Source organism: Podarcis vaucheri (genome assembly GCF_965113315.1).
Source record: "Podarcis vaucheri genome assembly, chromosome: 9".
NCBI lineage: Eukaryota > Metazoa > Chordata > Lepidosauria > Squamata > Lacertidae > Podarcis > Podarcis vaucheri.
This window is the reverse complement of record NC_138767.1, coordinates 16,220,896-16,240,346: the sequence shown is the minus strand read 5'-3', so window position 1 is coordinate 16,240,346 and position 19,451 is coordinate 16,220,896. Positions and strand designations below refer to the sequence as shown.

Genomic DNA, 19,451 nt, shown 5'->3' with positions numbered 1-19,451 from the left:
CCTCCCCTCCCTCCCTCCCTCCAGATACGTCTCCGTCGGATCCGGGCTGGGCGCATGCGCTGTTGGCCGCGTCCTCCGTGCATATATGCCTGAGAGTGTGTGTGTGTGTATTTGTGTATGTTTTGGGCTGCGCGCGCGGAAGGTAGGGAGCGCGCGCCGGAGGTAACGGCTGCTGAGGTGCAACTCCCCTGGCTGCACCAAGGAGGGAGGCAGGGAATTGGCGTGGTAAGGAGGCTGGAGCCGAGGAAGGAGAGAGGCAGAAGGGGGCTGTGGGAGGTGGGCTACAGCAAGGCGTGCTCCCTTAGTCCTTGTATATTTGAGGGTTGCTCATCAGGAGCACTCTGTGCATGCTCAGAAGAAATGCCCCGTTTAAAAAAACAACTAACAGCAACTCGCAACCATTCATTTATGCGTTTCTGGTTTTAGTCCTGGTAGGGTAAAGCAGTTCTTGGGGCTGGTCCAAGTTATAGATGGGGAGGAGGGAGGGGTGTTTTAAAGGCAGGGGCACCGCTCCTTGGGAAGGAAGGGGTCGTCAGGGTGCTAAAGCTGGGGGGGCAGTGGCGTAGCGTGGGTTGTCAGCACCCGGGGCAAGGCAAGTAATTTGCGCCCCCTAACCCGTGGATTTGTGCCCCCTAACCCGTGGATTTGAGCCCCCTAACCCGTGGATTTGCGCCTCCTAACCCGTGGATTTGCGCCCCCTAACCCGTGGATTTGCGCCCCCTAACCCTAACCCCCAGATGTTGCGCCCGGTGCAGCCGGCCCCCCCCTGCACCCCCCACGCTACGCCACTGGGGGGGTTGTTTTTTGCACGTGGTTTACCTTGGGTGCGAGAGGTGATGCTGCTGCTGTTGGTGATGATGATGATGATGGAGTTGGCGGAATGCAATTGTTTCTGCTTTTGCTGAGCTGAGGGGGTGTTCCTTGGTTGTTAGGATAAAAGCTGGTTCTCTTTTCCCTTGTCGTCCGAGTGAAATAGAGCAGAAGGAATAATGTAGAAATGCGTGAAACTGGTGAAGGGCAGAGCAGACATGTGAGGGGGGAGGAAATGAAAAAAATCAAGAACTAGGTTTAAATGTGAAGTGCTCATTTACGAGTCTCAATTTTAGAGAATGAAAGATAAATGGAGGAAATGTATAAAGAGGAGGGAAAATTACACAGCGCTGTAGACACATATAATTTGAACATTTTACTAATTTTCTTTCAGCTAATGTTTCCTGGTGCTACTCAGGTTTGTTTCCTTTACAGATTGATTATGTGCTTCCTGGTTAGTGAATTCTGTAAAATACAGTGGGTATTTGGGTCAGAAACATCACACATTCCATAGATGGGCTCTCTCTATATTTTTGGATACAATGTAGAAAGAGTTGAGCTGGTGGCATTTAAGCTCTTGCATATTGTTGTGTTATTGTAATCCCAGTTGCTTTTTGTCTTGTGTCATTGCTGCTTCCATTACATTACATTTCACTTGAATAATAGAGTTGGAGGGTCATTTAGTGCAACCCCCTGCAGTGCAGAAATCTTGGCCAATGTGGGACTCAAAACCCCGGCCCTGAGATTGAGTCTAATGCCCTTATGATGAATGTAAATGCAGTGAATACTACAGTTTAAGCATCAATTTTCATACCTAAGCAAGACTTCCCGATTTCCAGGTGCATAACATCAGTGCCATTAATCACAATGCTCTGGGCTATGACTATAACCATGAAATGTTTTTATGTAGTTTTCCATGTTGAAAGCAGATCTTCATTTAGTTCCTCATTTAGAGAATGTACTTCTGTTTTCCATACAGCACTGAAAACTGAGTGTGGTGTACACTACTTCAGTCCCAGTTTGATCATATTGCACCAATTTGCATCAGGTTATGCATTGTTTCCATGCTCATTTTAAAGTGCTGATACTAACTCTTAAAACCCTGAATGGTTTGGGAACAGTTTATTTGAAAGACTGCCCAGACTCAACTGGTCAGATCTTTTAAGATTGGCCTTGGAGGCGTGATAAGGTTGATCCTGTTGGTGGAAAGCAAGAACACAGATTTTTCACTTGTGGAATTTCCTCCTGTGAGAACTCAACTTGGCCTCCCCCTGCTTATGGCCTTTAAGTGGAACTGCCAAGCTTTTGGGGGGGGGGGTGATTTGTCTTGGCAATTCATGTTTTAATTGCAAGCTGCCTTGTGCAGCCTTCTTGTAAAAGCCTGACATAAATATATTGAATAATATACAGCCTCTTTGGGAAGTGCACCTGAAGTCTACAGTGTGAAAGTGTGTCATTCAATTGCACATTGTCTATGCTGCAGTAAATGTGTATCCAGTCTCTTTCCCTCTCCCATGCACTGATGTATCGTGGCCTTGCTGTAGTATTTGGTCTGCAGAACTAAGAACCAAACAGCAGTAGTGCAGAGCAGGAGAGACAGGAAAAAGGCAGATAAGATTTAATGCTGTAACTGGGCCTGTGGACCCTCCTGTTATTTTGTCATGCTACAGTCCTCCCTCCCTGAAGTTGGCCACGTATGTAATAAATCAGGGATGAAGCAAATATGTTAAAGATAGGCTGTGCCTATAACATGGTTTCCTTTTTAAGGCTGTACATATACAGTGGTGCCCCGCAAGACGAATGCCTCACAAGACGAAAAACCTGCTAGACGAAAGGGTTTTCCGTTTTTCAATGCGCTTCGCAAGACGAATTTCCCTATGGGCTTGCTTCGCAAGACAAAAACGTCTTGTGAGTCTTGCGATTTTTTTCGCTCCCCCCCTTTTTCTAAGCCGCTAATAGCCTTTTAGCCGCTAAGCCGCTAAGCCTTCAATAGCCGCTAAGCCGCTAATAGGGTTGCTTCGCAAGACGAAAAAACCGCTAGACGAAGAAAATCGCGGAACGGATTATTTTTCGTCTTGCAAGGCACCACTGTAGTCATCACACGTACCGTGAATGTTGGGGGGGCTCACCATTGTAATTTTTTTTTCTAAGCTTTTTGTGGCAGCTGTAAGTTTCACTCTGTGAAGCTCCATGTACTGTATGTTGTTGGAGCTATATAAGCATCTACTAAACATAATAACTTTTCTGAAAGTTCCTCAGATAAAAGTATTGATATTGATAAAGCGTCCTTTAAAAAACATGTGACTGTAGAATGGCACGATTTGTCACACAAACGTTTGCCATTGAGTAAAGGCTATGTTTATGCCACGTTTGTTATAACAGACAATTTCTTAACGCTGGGTATATGTCAATTTACCCCCAGTTGCCATCCATGTGAACTTTCTCACAATACCCGTGAACTTGGTAAACAAATGCCACTGTTTGTATTCAGTACTGTCAGACTAAGAGACTACAGACAGTTGGTATCTGGTAATTCATTTCCTTGTTTAGCAATGGAAAAAATGCCCAATTTTAGACAGCAAAGAGAAGGACTTGCATTCAGTTTATGAAGTGAATGGAACATTGCAGCATTGTTGAATGGGGGCTTGAAGTTCTCCATTGTTTCGGTTTGGTCCTGCAGAATACTGGAGAAATTTCAAGAGGTCGAAGATCATTAGTATAATGTTGAGAGATCAGATTGCATGAGAAGTGGCATGTTGGCACTGAAAAGTTGCCCTAAGTGTTCTGCTGCTTTCAGAACAGAGAGTATCTAGGTTATAGGAGGTTGGTGGCTTTGAAACTTGCATTTCAGGTAATCTGCTGGTTTGTATATCAGGGTGGGTGAGGTGCTACGCAAAAAGTGTGCATGTTAGAGGTTTTGATGTATTGCACTGTTTGCTTGGAGGGAAATAGTCTGTTTAGGCCACCCATCAAAAATATAAAATGATATCTTTTCAAATGATACCTAAAATGAATTAAAAGTGTGATGCAATTAAGTAGGCATTTGGTGCTTCTGTAGAGAGGGGATTGTTGAATGTTGATTGTTGCTCTTTGTATATGTAAGTAAAAATGAAATATTAAAAAATATATATATATGGGAAAGTGGGTAATTTTATCTTATTTATAGGTTCTGAGGCATGAGATCAGCCCAACTGTTTAATTGAGTAAACAGTTTTGGTTTTAAATTGATTAGCCAGGAAAACCCAAAGTAGTTCCTGAGGCTGCATTGCAACCATATCACAGGTATTTTTTCAAAGCTAGCTACACCATGCACACTACACGTGCTCTCCACTCATGCAACTGATTATGCACACACATGCAGGCATGCAGACACATGTGTGTAATAAGTATGGCTATTCTCCTTGACCTCAGGGGTTGGGGTCGCTAGAAATGCTGCATTTTATTCTAGATCAGTTATGAACAAGTTAAAAGCACTGACCCCACTACTGAGCCTTATGGGGAGCTTAAACCTTGCATCCCTTCATTGCAAGAACTGTTCCTTCCCTTCCTTTCCCTCTAGTTCCTGTTCTTTAACCAGTTACCAGTCCATAAGAAGACCTCATTACTGCTGTCTTTGCTCATGAATCTTGGTGGGGGACTGTGTCAAAAGCTTTTAAAAGGTTGGTGAGACAGGACCAGGAGTGTACGAAGTGAGGGCTGTCCGCCCTGGGTGCCACCCGGGGTGTGTGTGTGACAAAATGGCCTGCTGCCTCCCCGCCTCCAGCTGTAGGGTGGCCAAGGGCGCCGTTGGGCGGCCCACCCCACCCCGTGGGCAGTTTGCCCCGCCCCTCGGCGTCCCACACCTGGTGCTGGAGAGGCTTCCTCCGCTACTGGGCAGGACTCACCTTTATATAAGTCACTCTGATTCTTTTTCAGCAGAACCTGTTCTGTATGCTTGATTATTTTATACTTAGTAATGCTGTCCGCCCGGATCCCATTTAGAAAATTTGGCACTGTTTGGCCATTTTCTTTTTTAAAAAAACACAATTTTTATTAACAGGCCAATCCAATCACATTATTTCCAAATCATATTACTTCCAAATTATACAGGCAGATTTTTAAATTTTGTTGGGGGTACCCTTACATCAAGCTCCGAACGAGAATCAAAACATCACTTCTGTTACTGCTTTTATCAAAAGGTTCTATCCAGATCTGTCCAGATAGTCTCTTTATTACTTCTTCATCTTCTTGTTGTTATCATGTATTCCTTTCTTTGCAATCTCTGATAGTCTTCGCAAGCAGGTTAGGAACAAACAACATCTGCGTGGGTTTTGCACACTCCAAAAGTCATATCTCATAAGGACAGCCGCCATTCCTCCCCTTCTTCAAAAATTTATCCTTAGTCCGTCCTATTAATTTTCCCAAGCTTGCCACGTATATTACAAAGGGGCTCTGCCAGGTTATCACATTCAATCCATCATTTACATTCCAATGACCCTGGTCCTCCTCCCCTCGTCTTTCTTCGGCAAGCCTGTCTTAGCAAGACACCATTAAAAACTGTGTCATAGAATTTTTCCTCCGCACTCCATATTTACCAGTCCTCTCTTCAATCAATAATTCACTCCACACAGCTCTTAAATTCTTGCTTGCGATTAGTAAAAGGAGACGATTCATCTCTCTGGGGTGGAGGTTTATAAAGACTCACATGAGGCAAAGAAAATAAAAGTTTTTTCCTCCACCCCCCTCTTTTTTCGCTCTGCACATACCAGTCTTGTAATGGTGGTTCATCGCTTGATTTATTTGTCTCCTCCCGTCGCTCCAAACACAGAGATGCATTAATCAGCAGCCTTATCTCTCGAACTTTGCTTGATGTAAGTGCTTCAGCTTCATTCCAATTGTATATTTCCAATTATATTTTCGAGCTGACGCGAACCAGGGCGCTGATTGGAGACAGCGTCAGTAAGCGCCGAACCCACCGAGGGCTGATGCCAAATGTCCTGCACCCCCTTCTTTCGAATCTGGGGGTGCATTATGGACGTCGCTGGCAAGGCTGTCCTCCCCATCTCCTTGGGGGGGGGTAGGAAGACTGGATACTTCCCATAGCAGCCGCTTTATTATCTCGTGTGGGTCGGAGAGATGTTATTGTCGGCCATCTTCCAATGCGCCACCTGGTGGCCCCCCCTGTTTGGCCATTTTCTAGATCTTTGATAAAGAGGCTTATCTTGAGGACAAGCTATATCTTTTTGTTAGAAGATCAGTAATTTCACATTTGAGTTGTTTGAGTTGGATGGATGCAGTCTGAAAATCTGACTGACAAAGGAAGTGTGTATCTGGTTGTCTCTGTAATTTAGTCATTATCTACTTAGAGCAGTGGTGTTTAAACTTCACCTTCAGGGAATCTTTTCCTCAACAACTTGTGCTGAAAAACTCCTGCTGCAAAACTCTTCCATGTTGTAGATGACTCTGGTCTTTCCTCTGAGGTGCATACTTGATTTATATGGAGCACTTGCCATGCCATTTAAGTTTGACCATGTCTTGCATGAATTTATCATTACATCCTATAATACATCCTGGCTGCTACCCATTGCTGGGAAGATCAGTAGGAGGATGCAAACTACCAAGGGCATTTACATTACACATTTCTTGTTAAAGAAGTTCAGGATGCCCTACAACACAGGAAATTACTGTCTTATAGCATGGATCCATATGAACTTTAACCAACTTGAACCTTGAAGCCAAGGAGGACCATTTAATGGAAGAGTTTTACTTGAAGTACAGAGTTCAAGCTTAATCTCTGTCATGGCCAAATCATGTTTCATTTCAGTTTCCCATCTATACTGTAAGTGGGAATAACAACAACAACAACAACAACAACAACAACAACAACAACAACAATACTAGTTTAATAATAATTACTGTTTGGAGTTCTTCCCTACCTTTACCGTGAAGTCCCAGGGATTATAGTGGGTGGGTACTATATATCTCAGGTGTAAATGGTGCAACTTAAATAATAATGGCCTGATTTAAGAGGCTATGAGTGAATAATAAAACTTTAATCTGCAAGTGTTAAAGTTCAGTTGTGTACAGGAAGGTATCTTTAATCTTCCTTAGATGCTAAGCAATTTGAACAATAAAAAACCCAACAGATTATATATACTTTGAGAGAACTTCCTTCGGCCTTAACTATGCCAAGAAGGATTTTGTGATATTTAGAACTGTAGTTTGTTACTTTGGCTTTGACTCAAAGGTTCCCTGTATGAATAGAAAGGCAGTTGGAGGGTGTTCCAACTTCACTTTTTCTCCTTCCTGCTGCAGCCCACCCAACCTTTATGCTACAGACTATATTGTTCCAGAAGATTTGTATCTTTTGCCCTGTATACTAGAACTCAATACAAGTGAAACTCATTCCGTCAACCTTTCCTATTACAGCATTGTGCAAATTTAGGCTTGTTTTCCTCCTGTTGCTCACAGGTGCTTGGTTCTAACTCACTGTAGAAATGTACTAGCAGTGGCTTGGATCCTAACTTTCCTTCCATGAGTCAATAGGGTCCATGTTCCTAGACTGCCACTTCCACCATTTTCTTTCCTTCTGCAGCCCCATGAAAATCCTCTCTTGCAGGTTGGGGAATTTGGGAAGGCATGGAAGATTATGGATGTAGAGGGAAAGTTGGTAGAAATCATTCACTCTCACACGTGAATGGATGAGCAACTTGAGATCCAAGCCTATGTTCCCATCCTGATAGTGACTTAGAAGTTGCCTTCTTGATTTTATTGCCTTGGTCTTTTGAAGAGACGGAATAATAGTTAGCAGCAAACTTCAACCTATGGTGTTTCAAGGGCTTGACGGAGGAAAACGCCTAATCTATTTTCATTTTGTTCTAGTAGTGAGAAAATGGCAGTTCTACTCAAGACTGGATGTTCTTCCTGATTTGCTTGGCAGCATGTGTGGGGCTTTTTTTATGGAGACTGAGAACAAACCTGGAAGGAGACAAAACAGCTAATGGCTTCTGATTCTATGGTCCCAGAGCAAGCAAAGCATCATGTGGTAAAAGGCAGAAGGCAGCAGCCACAGGAAAGGTCACCTTTGAGCAGTGATGGTGAAGAAGAAACATTTGTATTCGAAGCAGATGAAGCTTGGAAGGATTTTCACAGCTCTCTCCTCCGATTCTATGAAGCTGGGGAGCTTTGTGATATTACGCTGAAGGTGCTGATTCCATATTTCCTCCTTTGTATGTGTGTGTTTTGAGTGTAGAATGGTTTGTGCGTTTATGTATTAATTCACTAGAAAATATATTAGCTTTGGGAGTTAGTGCCATGCAGTGTTGCCTTCCCTTTAACCAAAACTCTTCCTAGAAATGCTGCAAGTCAGCAGATTATTTGGTGCTTGTAGGGAGAGTGTGATTGTGCTAAATTTATGGACTTGAACTCAAATTTCAAAGTTTTTTTTCTATTATTGTAAAAGGCCACAGTACCTATATAAACCCACTCAGCTGATGTGACATGGCTGCCAACTTGTTCAGATAATGTCATATATGCAAGCCTGGTCTTAACATTCTCTTTCTTACGCGGATGGGTCCAATCAGATAAGAGGATGCCCAGTGAAGGTTGCTGAACACCAAGGGTAGGCTGTGGGGTTAGCCAATCCCAATGGTGTTTCCAGGTTTCTAAGCACACCTCTTTAATTTCTCCCATGTAAGTAGTAGTTGCCATTCTCTTCTAGTGGGAAAAGCCCTAATATTGGGGATAACAATCTTGAGGTGGACTAAGTTGCTACTCTCCCCTCTTCCTCCTAAAACAGAGTGTGTGGGTATGGGTGTATTGGAATGGGAGTACATTAGCACTGTTTTGCATTTCTGTGGCAGTGCACCAAGGCTCTTGCTTGTCTGTGGAAGGAGAGGAATACAACTTCTGCAGTGCTTTGAGAAAGTATATAACAGTTTACAACTGCTAGTACAGTGGTACCTCGGGATGCAAACAGGATCCGTTCCAGAGCCTCGTTCGCATCCTGAACAGAACTTGAGATGCGACTGCACGTGTGCGGGTCACGTTTTGCCGCTTCCGCTCATGCGTGTGATGTCATTTTGACCATCTGTGCATGCGCGAGCGGCGAAACCCGGAAGTAACGTGCTCTGTTACCTCCGGGTCGCCGCAGAGAGCAACTCGAAAATACTTCTCCTGAAGTGTATTTATCCCGAGGTATGACTGTATCCACAAAAATGCCCTGAGAGCCCAGCTGCTTAGCTAATGGGTTTCAGGCAGCCTAGGTTTACTACGTATTTTGTCCTTTTCTTCTTCTTTAAAGGTCCTCTTAGGTGCCCTAGAGGCAATTGCAACAGTGGCATGGAGGCTACTGTTCCAAGGGTTCATCCCACAGCACTCTTGTAATGTTAAAGATCAAGGTCACAGCTATATATTCCCTGGTTACTACGGATGATTAGAAAGTTTCTCCTAGGCAAAAGGATGACTTGGAGCCCATTTCCTGTAGCACATTCCTGTTTTAGTGCTTTTTATGTTGTATCTCTTTTTATGATACAGTTTTACCGTTTTTATGTTGTCTTCTTGTATGTTGCTTAAAGATTTTTAAACAAAGTGGTTTATAAATTATTTTAAATAAATAAGTCAATAATTTTGAGGGACTGCCTAGTTCAGTGGTACCTTGGGTTATGAACTTAATTAATTCCAGAGGTCCATTCTTAACCTGAGGCACGCCATCGCTAATGGCGCCTCCCGCTGCTGCCATGCTGGAGCCGCGCAATTTCCGTTCTCATCCAGGGGCAAAGTTCTCAACTCAAGGTACTACTTCCGGGTTAGCGGAGTTTGTAACCTGAAGCGTTTGTAACCTGAGGTACCACTGTACTTTAAAAACCCACTATACATGCTCAGTTCAGTGCAAGTTTGAACTCTTATCAGGTAAGACTTTTGCGTCAGCAGCCTTCTTTGTTTTGCAAAGAGAGATTGAGGTTTTTATACTTTTCACACTAAAAACTACTGCTGCTGTTATCAAGCTTGCATGCTTCCCCCCTCCTCTTGCACAACAGGAAGGGGGACTTACATGTGGTGTCACTTATTATTTGAAACAAATAAACCAGAAATCTAGGTTACAACAAACTCTGGTAAGTTTCAAAGTAAGCTACCATTGAATTGTGGGTTGAATCTGAGTGTTTAAATAAGAGTTTGTAAGCCAGAATGCTTGTTCATACAACTCAAATTGACATTTTTTTGACAGTGAAACTAATTTTTGCAGAAGAGAAAAAGTTGATTAATAGAAAATATGATCAAGAGGATTTTTGTACCTGAAAACACATCCTGCAAATTTAAGAAAAACAGCTGGGTGGGGGAAGCTAGCTTCTTTAATAAGGAACCTAAAGACTGCTGGATCATAACATGTAAACTTTCATTAGACTCATATCCTTATTATCAATTGATAGTTAATCTTTAAAATCATATAAGGCACAAATATTTTCAGCCGGGTTGACTATCCAGTGCAAACCCATTTTTTCATTTCTGTGCTGAAATAGCACATTTATTTTATTCCATTTATATCCTGCCCTTCCTCCTGCTTTAGTGTTTGTGTATGAATATTGGTCATTTGTTACTAATCTAGTGGTAGATAACCAAAGTGGTTGCATTGCCTTTTCCATGGTCAAATTGTACACACAGATCCACTAGCCTTTGTAATGCAGCAAAATTGACCCGGCATAGTGATGTCTCTGCTTTTTTCATGGCAGCACATTGTCTAAAGTCATGTACAGCTAATTGCTTTTCATCATTTCTTGGCAAGAAACTGTTTTGGCTGCATTAGATTGCTGTGGCTGTGGATTATTAAAAGAACAGCTAATTGAGATGACTGGATAAAACTACTAGAAATAATTCAGGGATGGAACTTTATCATTAAGCTAGTTGAAAGTGGGACTAATGAAAAATGATTTTCTCTTGCAGTTAAAGCAAAAAGTAGGTTTTACAACTGAATATGAACTGCATATTCATTGTTGAAATATTCATCAATACAAATAAGGTTGTGATGCTGTGATCAATATAATTTATCTTTCAAATTTATATAAATACTTGATGGAGATTTCTCAATAAAATGTTATGACTCTTACAACAGTACCACACATGTATACTAATCTATACAGAAAATTGTCATTGATCTGAGTAGTGTTGTTAGTCAATTTTCTGTTTATTCAATTTTCTTGATAGTTCTGAGGTCAATACCCCTTTGCACTTCTGGATTTGTTTAATGCTAATAATTTTTAAAATCGTTAACTACATCTTTAGAATTCGAGACCACAGCTTCTTTGTATTAAGGCAAAACAATTAACTCTATTAATATAAATGTATGTTATCCCACAGGTAGGTTCAAAGTTGATCTCCTGTCACAAGCTAGTCCTGGCTTGTGTTATTCCATACTTCCGAGCCATGTTCCTTTCTGAAATGGCAGAAGCTAAACAGACATTGATCGAGATCAAAGACTTTGATGGTGATGCCATAGAAGATTTGGTCAAATTCGTCTATTCATCTCGACTGACTCTGACGGTAGACAATGTCCAGCCTCTCTTATATGCGGCCTGCATTCTTCAGGTAGAGGTAGTGGCCAAAGCTTGCTGTGAATACATGAAACTACACTTCCATCCTTCAAATTGCCTGGCAGTGAGATCCTTTGCGGAGAGCCACAATCGTATTGACTTGATGGATATGGCCGATCGCTATGCATGTGAACATTTTGCTGAAGTGGTGGAGTGTGAAGATTTTGTGAGTGTGTCACCTCAGCACCTTCATAAACTGTTGTCTTCCAGTGACCTGAGTATTGAAAGTGAAAAGCAGGTTTATGGTGCTGCTATTAAGTGGCTTCTGGCCAATCCACAGCATCATGCTACATGGTTAGATGAAATAGTTGCTCAGGTAAGGACCAGATGAGAATGGAGTAACTAAATCTATTGGTGTCTCATAATATGCAGAGGTGGGGTGATCTGTGGAGTGATTATACTGGTTCACCACATTGGAACTGGATCGCTTTTTTATTCTCAAAAAAGATTGACACTTAAGACAATTTTTCTCTTACGCATTCTTTGTGACAAATTGAAGTTGGGGTCACTTCTGTTAAATCCCTGAAAACTACGGGTTTCTCAAAAGCAAATTCGGTTACTTTCCATCTCAGAGCCAGGTCACACACATCTGCATCTTGTCACCACACATTATCTGATGACTTGCAGCTGAATGCATGAGCAGCGTTGATTTGTGGAGAGATTAAATATTTTATGCATGTCAGTCATAGTTCAAAAGTGCAAGCAGCAAGTAATCACAATGTGTGTGTAAGTAGGATGTGTCAGGGTTCACAGCAGCTATAAGACATGGAGGAATGTCACTGTTGTTACAACTAAATGGAATCTTGTTTTTTCATCTTCTGGATCTCTCTCTCCCTAGTGAAGACATAGGACATACATACTGGCTTCAGTTGTAGGCCATACAGATGCAGAATGACCACACTGAACAAGGCAAATAGAGGATCATGATGTTCTCCATGATGTCTTGGGAGGCTTGCCTTGTAATTGCTGAGAACTGTTACTATTGGTTCAGCTGACCACCCATAATGTCCATTCTCCTAGGTGCGCCTACCACTGTTACCCATTTGTTTTCTCATGGGAGTAGTGGCAAAAGAAGAAATTGTCAAGCAGAACCTAAAATGTCGGGACTTGCTGGATGAAGCAAGGAACTACCACCTTCACTTAAGTAGTCATACCGTGCCAGATTTTGAGTATTCTGTACGGACAACACCAAGGAAACGCACAGCAGGTAACTAGTTTCTGAGGCACCAGTGTTTTAGAAACTCACAAAAGGTCTATTCTGTAGAGGTGTAAGTACTCATGGAAGAATAGTAAAAGACAACATAAATGAATTTGTACACAGCATGACATTAGTAAGCTGTGTCATTTTATTTAAGTGCCTTAGAGTATAGCTTTTAAAATTCATTTTGTGTGAGGGGAGGGAGAATCTGTATCTACACAAAAGGTTGGTTCATAATGGTATAGCATTGCCTCGGCATGAATCTCTGATTTGAATGCTAAACTATGGAATACTGTCTCAACTGATGAGCTAAATTTCTTGTATTGAACAGTATGTATTACAGCCTAACAGTCCCAATGTACAATCCTTTGATACATTAATGCATTTGAATGATGGAGAAGAGTTTTCAACATAAAAAAAAAATCCTTCCAGTAGCATCTTAGAGACCAACTAAGTTTGTTATTGGTATGAGCTTTGGTGTGCATGCATGCTTCTTCAGATATGTATGTTTTCAACATAACATACAATCTGCCTCCATTGCAATTGATAACAAAAACTCCCATGGTTAAAGGAGCTGGGTTTTGCCCAGTTTTTGTTGCTTACTTGAGTCATCTGAAGTGATGTGCTCTATAGGAATCTTGAAGCAGTGTGCTGAACGTTACCTGTGGTGGTGTTGGCCAAAAACACATATCTCTTTAAAGTGGAGAGGGATGTTGGGATTGTGAATGGACTAAAATCAGGCTTGTTAAGGAGCCACTTGCCTGGAAGTCCATGGTGAGTTAGAATTGCCTTAGGCAGATAGCCTCCTGCAAGTTGAAGCAAGCTGGTTCTCTTTATGTTGGGCTGTCAAAAATGCATGTGAATAGGGAGGCTATTAAACATTTTAAGGGGTTATTAACTTTTGTGGATCTTTCCACAAGCCTTGATTGGGTGACTTGTCTATTCCAGCTCTGACTTCCCTCTCAGTCTGTGTTGAAGCCTCAACCCAGTTCATCCTAAGTTGAAGCAGGGTGGAACTGTTACTGTTGAATGACAAATTGTCAGTGTTGAACATTGAAAACAGTAAATAACACTAAGCCAACCAAACAGACCAGTTTCTACTATTTAGTTTTAAGAGGACTTTTAATGTGTGCTATGTTCAGCATTCTGTACTTTGCCACCCTGTGACTTTTGTGTGATGAATACTGACGTTCTTAAAAAATGAGGTGTTTGTGACTTTTGTTGTATGTTTTCTGTTAGGTGTCCTTTTCTGTGTTGGTGGTCGTGGTGGATCTGGCGACCCATTTCGCAGCATTGAATGCTACTCTATAAATAAGAACAGCTGGTTTTTTGGCCCTGAAATGAACAGCAGGAGGAGGCATGTGGGTGTAATCTCTGTGGGAGGTTGGTAAAAAGAAATCTCTGCTCTAAAATTGCTTTATACTTTGTTGAAGTTAATGACTCAGCCATTCCATCAACCAAAATTACAGCCTTTGTATACAAAATAGCTGAGAATAGTAGTTGGTTTCTTGCGATAAAAAGATGCAATTGTTTCTGTTTTGCAGTTAACTGGTTTTGTGTTCTGGGTTTCTGCCCAATCAAATGTCCTCTCTAGTACTAAAAATACAACTTACAGCTTGAGTCTAGCCACAGTACCTACCACTGAATTCAACACTAGGAACTATTTACTGCACTAGTAAATAGCATTGCATCTTAACTTAGAAAAGATTTAAAACTGCTGCCTTTGTATCCTAGTACTATAAAGTATCATCAAGTCCCTGAGACTATTATTTTCCCCTGATCTTTAGATAATGTGGTGCTGATTTCTTTACAGGAAAAAAATATTGTAGACATTACGCTATAGCAGTAATGCAATATATATAATAGAGTGGCAAAAAATGTGAATCTAATTTCACTAGGGCGGCACAGTGATTATGTGTGAACTAAGACCTGGGAAGCAGCTGTTTCACATCTTGTCTTCTTGATATCATACTAGATGGCCACAGGAAATACTTTTAGGAGTTAGCCTAGTTTGTCTGACCAGAAAATTTTCTATGTTTCAGGTAAAGTTTATGCAGTGGGTGGACATGATGGAAACGAACATCTGGGCAGCATGGAAATGTTTGATCCTCTCACAAATAAATGGATGATGAAAGCATCAATGAATACCAAAAGGTATGTAAACTTGGCATGGACATTCCGTTTTGTTGTTGTTGTTGTTAAAGAAGTAGATTCATGTGGAATGAATTACCATTTATTGAGGTATAGATCAGATAGGCTGTACCTAGTCATTGCCAATGCCTGCAGTCCAAAGTAAGATGCAACACAGAAGGTGATCAGCGGACATAAAAAATATGAGATGAACACATAAGGTGAAAAACAGAAGTGGGGAAGGAACAAGATAAATTAGAAAAAGAGTCAGAGTTGTCTCATAATTATTTTAGCTGAGGTAATTGTAAATAGTGTTTTGTGAAGCTGTTGGAAATCCCCAATATAAGAGGATTCTTTATATTCTTTTAAGAGTTTGGAATAGACTGATAATGACAAAATGGACGGTGTTCGTTGGGTATCAGAAGGGAAATTAAAACTGATTTTAGGCCTTTAAAGAAACATGGGGGAACAAAGTCTGGAGGAGGCATGAGGACATCTATGCCATCTCCACCCCTGATCTTCCAACATTGAGCGGATTGGACCTTCCAACATGCACACAATACTCATTCAGACCTTTCTACTTGAAGTGAGAAATCAGAGCTAGAGCTGAAAAGTGCAGAGAAGCTGCTGGTGGTACTGCATGTGCCACACTTCATTCCTCATGTGTTGATTGTATGCATGAATGGGGTTTTTGTATATAGAAAATTGGCCCTTGCCAGCATACAAGAAAGAATTTATGTCATGGTCAAAACTTGCAGTTCACTGATCTGTTAAACCTTCATGTTGTCGTTGAATATTATTATCTGGTGATTAGTGTGGTTGGAAAAAAATAAAGAAAATTGACAGAATTACAAACCTGCAAATGTTCTAGAGTCCAAAATCTGTTCATTCTTTCATTTCCAATATCTTGAAGAAACATTTTTAAAGTCTCTTTGATTAAGTATAGTTCAGTTGGGAATGAAGCTTCCATTTGTGGTTTACACTTGGGGTTTTATTAACCTTGGTATTCTTGAAAAGTTGCCAAAGTGAGGTAGAGCTAATGATACCTAGTAACTCACTTTGCCAGTTTGTAACTCACTTTGTCAGTTTGTTTTAAGATTATGTAGTCTGATAACTAATTGCGTTATTTTATTAGGAGAGGGATTGCTCTGGCTTCTCTTGGAGGTCCCATTTATGCTATTGGGGGACTGGATGATAACACTTGCTTCAGCGATGTGGAGAGATACGACATTGAATCTGATCAGTGGAGTGCTGTAGCACCTATGAATACACCCCGGGGGGGTGTTGGCTCTGTGGCTCTTGTGGTAAGCGACTCTGGGTTTTTTATTGGCATTCAAAGGGCATCGGCACAGAAATGCCTTGCAAGTGTATTGCAAGTGTATTAAAATACTTTAAGGTTATATGGAGGTCCAACTTTCTTGACTGTTCTTCACTACATTGGTTTAAGGTGCCACTCTTGAAGTCGTGATAAGAGGCAATGAAATAATAGATTGAATAAAAGGTGGGGAATGAAATATGGAAGGAATATAATTTAATTAAAAACAGAACTTGAAGACATTGCAGAGTTAAAATAGAACTCTTCAGTCAAAGTGGAAAGTCTTTGCTTGGTGTCATAAAAAACAGTAAACTATTTTTAATTTCTGTTATTATTCTGTGTCTTAAAATAGTTATTTAACTCTGTGAAACTTTGTCACGTTTTTTATGTATATATTATTATTAATTAGATTTTTTAGTTGCTTATCTTGCCGAAGGCAACCCAAAGCAACTTACAACCAAAGTCTTGTTATTAAGTGTTGTTCATTGCAGTATTTACCTGATTGCAGGGGTTTTTTTGTGCTAAGTCTTGTTATATAGAATGTTGTTAATGTGGATCTTGCTGTTTTAATTCATTTTATTGTTTTTGCATGTTGCCCAGAGGATTTTTCGGGTTTTTTGGAGGGGTAATTGATAAAAAGACTATATTTACTAAATAGAATTAAATAATGAATGTGGATTCATATAAGTACAGTATAACTTTGGCAGGTATAAAATAAGTAATAACCACAGATGATAATGTTGAAACCTGAAAACTCATCTAGTAAATTGGATCGAAAGCTCGCTGTTGTGTTGGCAATGATTATATGATGCTCAAAATTTTATCCTTGGGGATAGACTGCTGCTGCCTAGCAAACTGGTTGACAACTGTTTCTTTTTACATTGTGAGAGCAGAAGGGACACATCTTAATTTTTGCTGCAGTAACGCACCTAATTCACCCTTGAGCCTGGCTGTTGGATAGAACATTCATTTGATCGTTCCTCTTTTCAGAACCATGTATATGCTGTTGGTGGAAATGATGGTGTCGCTTCTCTCTCCAGCGTGGAGAAGTATGATCCTCATCTAGATAAATGGATAGAAGTGAAAGAAATGGGTCAGCGAAGAGCTGGCAATGGGGTTAGTGAACTCCATGGCTGCCTATATGTGGTAGGTGAGTAGCACCTAGACGTTTATCCATGTGCATAACTCATTTTCTTGTAGCTTTGCTGTAAGTGTTTGAAACAACATCATCAAATGATTACACTGGATTTTAAGTATTTTTGTTGCTGGCTGTGGACAATACTGTATTTTGCGATAAAGTGATAAATGAGCTATCTTTTTTCAAGGCAACAGTGCACTACTGGGCATAAACCTCGGGCTCCTCTTCTTACTAACATTGAGGTACACTTGCTTACAGATCATGCTAACAATGGACTAGGTTTTAGCTTTATAAGAATTGTGGGCTTTTAGGTCAAATAGCAGATCCATTGTATTTTTTGGTACTGTTTGAATAACTGGGTCACTATGCATCCTGTAGCTTTGCTCCACAGAACAGCTTGTGATAAAACTACTGCATAGTCTGAGAGAAGATTTCATGCTTCACTTGATGCAGGTGGCTTTGATGACAATTCTCCGCTGAGCTCTGTTGAACGATTTGACCCTCGCAGCAACAAGTGGGAATACGTAGCGGAGCTTACGACGCCTCGGGGTGGAGTTGGCATAGCAACGTTAATGGGCAAAATCTTTGCTGTTGGAGGGCATAATGGAAATGCTTACCTGAATACAGTGGAAGCCTTTGATCCTGTGGTGAACAGGTAACTTTGATTCTTGCTTTTACAGAGCTAGGTCTTTATGCTGGATGAGACGTGAACCAATGGATTCAAGTTACAGTGGTATCTCAGGTTACATACGCTTCAGGTTACAGACTCTGCTAACCCAGAAATAGTACCTCGGGTTAAGAACTTTGCTTCAGGATGAGAACAGAAATCGCGCAGCGGCAGCAGCAGGAGGCCCCATTAGCTAAAGTGGTACCTCAGGTTAAGAACAGTTTCAGGTTAATAACGGACTTCCGGAATGAATTAAGTACTTAACCTGAGGTACCACTGTACAAGAAAGGACAAACTTTCTGACAGTAAGAGCTGTTCAGCAGGGGGTGAAAATCCCACAAGAGGTGGTGGACTCTTCTTCCTTGGAGATTTTAAAGCAAAGTTTGGATGGCCATCTGTCATGGATGCTTTAGTTGAGATTCCTGGATGGCAGTGGGTGGAACTAGATGTCCCTTCCAATGCTGCAATTCCATGATTCTATGAAAAGTAGGAAAAATCTGTGTAGTTGATGTTAAAGTCTCGCTTTCTCTATTGCAGCTGCCACTAAGCAGTTATTAGACTTGGTATTCATTCTAGGGGATTGGCAAATGTACAAGTGAAAAGGGTTGTGGTTTTTTGGACAGACCTGTTGTAATGGATGAGTCAGTCTAGGAAGCCGAAAAGCAGGAATTTTGACAAAGTAGAGATGGTAGGAAAAAAGTACCCCAGAACTCATTCATTGTTCTTAGACAGATATAAGCAATTATAAAAATATTGTTTTAAAATTATATTTGGCCTTGAACTATTGCTGTCTTTGTGCATGGGAAGCTAAACCCTCTCCTCTGCCTAGTCTTGCTATTTAAATGCAAATGGACCATTTAATTCTTCAGCAAAGTTTCCTTCATGGGTGGTGGTAGAACCCATAAATAGTTACAAAAATAAAATAGAAGCAATTTTCAAAATTAGCACTGTATAAGAGCTTTTGTCACGCTAAGCTGTGTAGGAAAGATGTAGCTAAGCTTTTTTCACTTTAAGGTATTTGACGTGCCAAGGACCGTTGCATTGCTAACTCCCCTTGTATTCAATTTTTCCTCTTTCATTCTTTCTCAGGTGGGAGCTTGTTGGTTCCGTGTCTCACTGCAGAGCTGGGGCTGGTGTAGCCGTGTGTGCCTGCCTTGGCAGCCAGATCCGTGACGTGGGTCAAGGGTCCAGCAATGTGGTGGATTGCATGTAAAATTGAAGACTTTGTGAAATGCCACAATACTTTACAACCTTTGTGCAAAGACATTTTGATTTTTTTTAAAGCAGTATGTGTAGATACTCAAAAGCTTTTTTTATTTATAGAACTTGTTCATGTTCATACCTGGTAGCAAACCATGGTTTAGCATTACATGCATGAGCTGAATCAAGTTCAGTACATCCTTGGCCTTCTTTTCCTTCGTCTCTCCTTGGTCTTGGGTAATGTTCACTTTCCATGAATCTCAGCCTTTCTTCTCATCTGGACCAGGGATCCTGATTTCTCTCAAATCCTAGTTAAACAAACCACCTTCATAAGAGTCTGGCTTATCTTGAAATTCACCAGAGTTTGTGATAAATCAATGCTTTGGAAAACAGGACTAGTTGAGATGCAAGGAATGTCCTTTTGGCCA

At 41.0% G+C, this 19,451-nt stretch overlaps 1 protein-coding gene across 7 annotated transcripts; it reads left to right on the top strand.

Annotated features, from left to right (window-relative positions):
- The first annotated feature begins 87 nt into the window (after positions 1-87).
- Positions 88-19,109, top strand: KLHL8 (kelch like family member 8). 7 transcript variants are annotated; one of them, XM_082236461.1, is made up of 10 exons: positions 88-225; positions 7,675-7,993; positions 11,143-11,691; positions 12,396-12,582; positions 13,813-13,956; positions 14,616-14,727; positions 15,839-16,007; positions 17,009-17,168; positions 17,610-17,811; positions 18,913-19,109. In XM_082236461.1, exons 2-10 carry the CDS (start codon positions 7,790-7,792, stop codon positions 19,034-19,036), a joined length of 1,851 nt encoding a protein of 616 aa, XP_082092587.1. In that variant the 5' UTR covers positions 88-225; positions 7,675-7,789; the 3' UTR covers positions 19,037-19,109. The 7 variants fall into 7 exon arrangements, with proteins under 7 accessions (XP_082092587.1, XP_082092592.1, XP_082092593.1 ...); XM_082236463.1 differs by having other exon boundaries at positions 96-225; positions 7,672-7,993; XM_082236462.1 differs by having other exon boundaries at positions 102-276.
- The last annotated feature ends 342 nt before the right edge of the window (positions 19,110-19,451 follow it).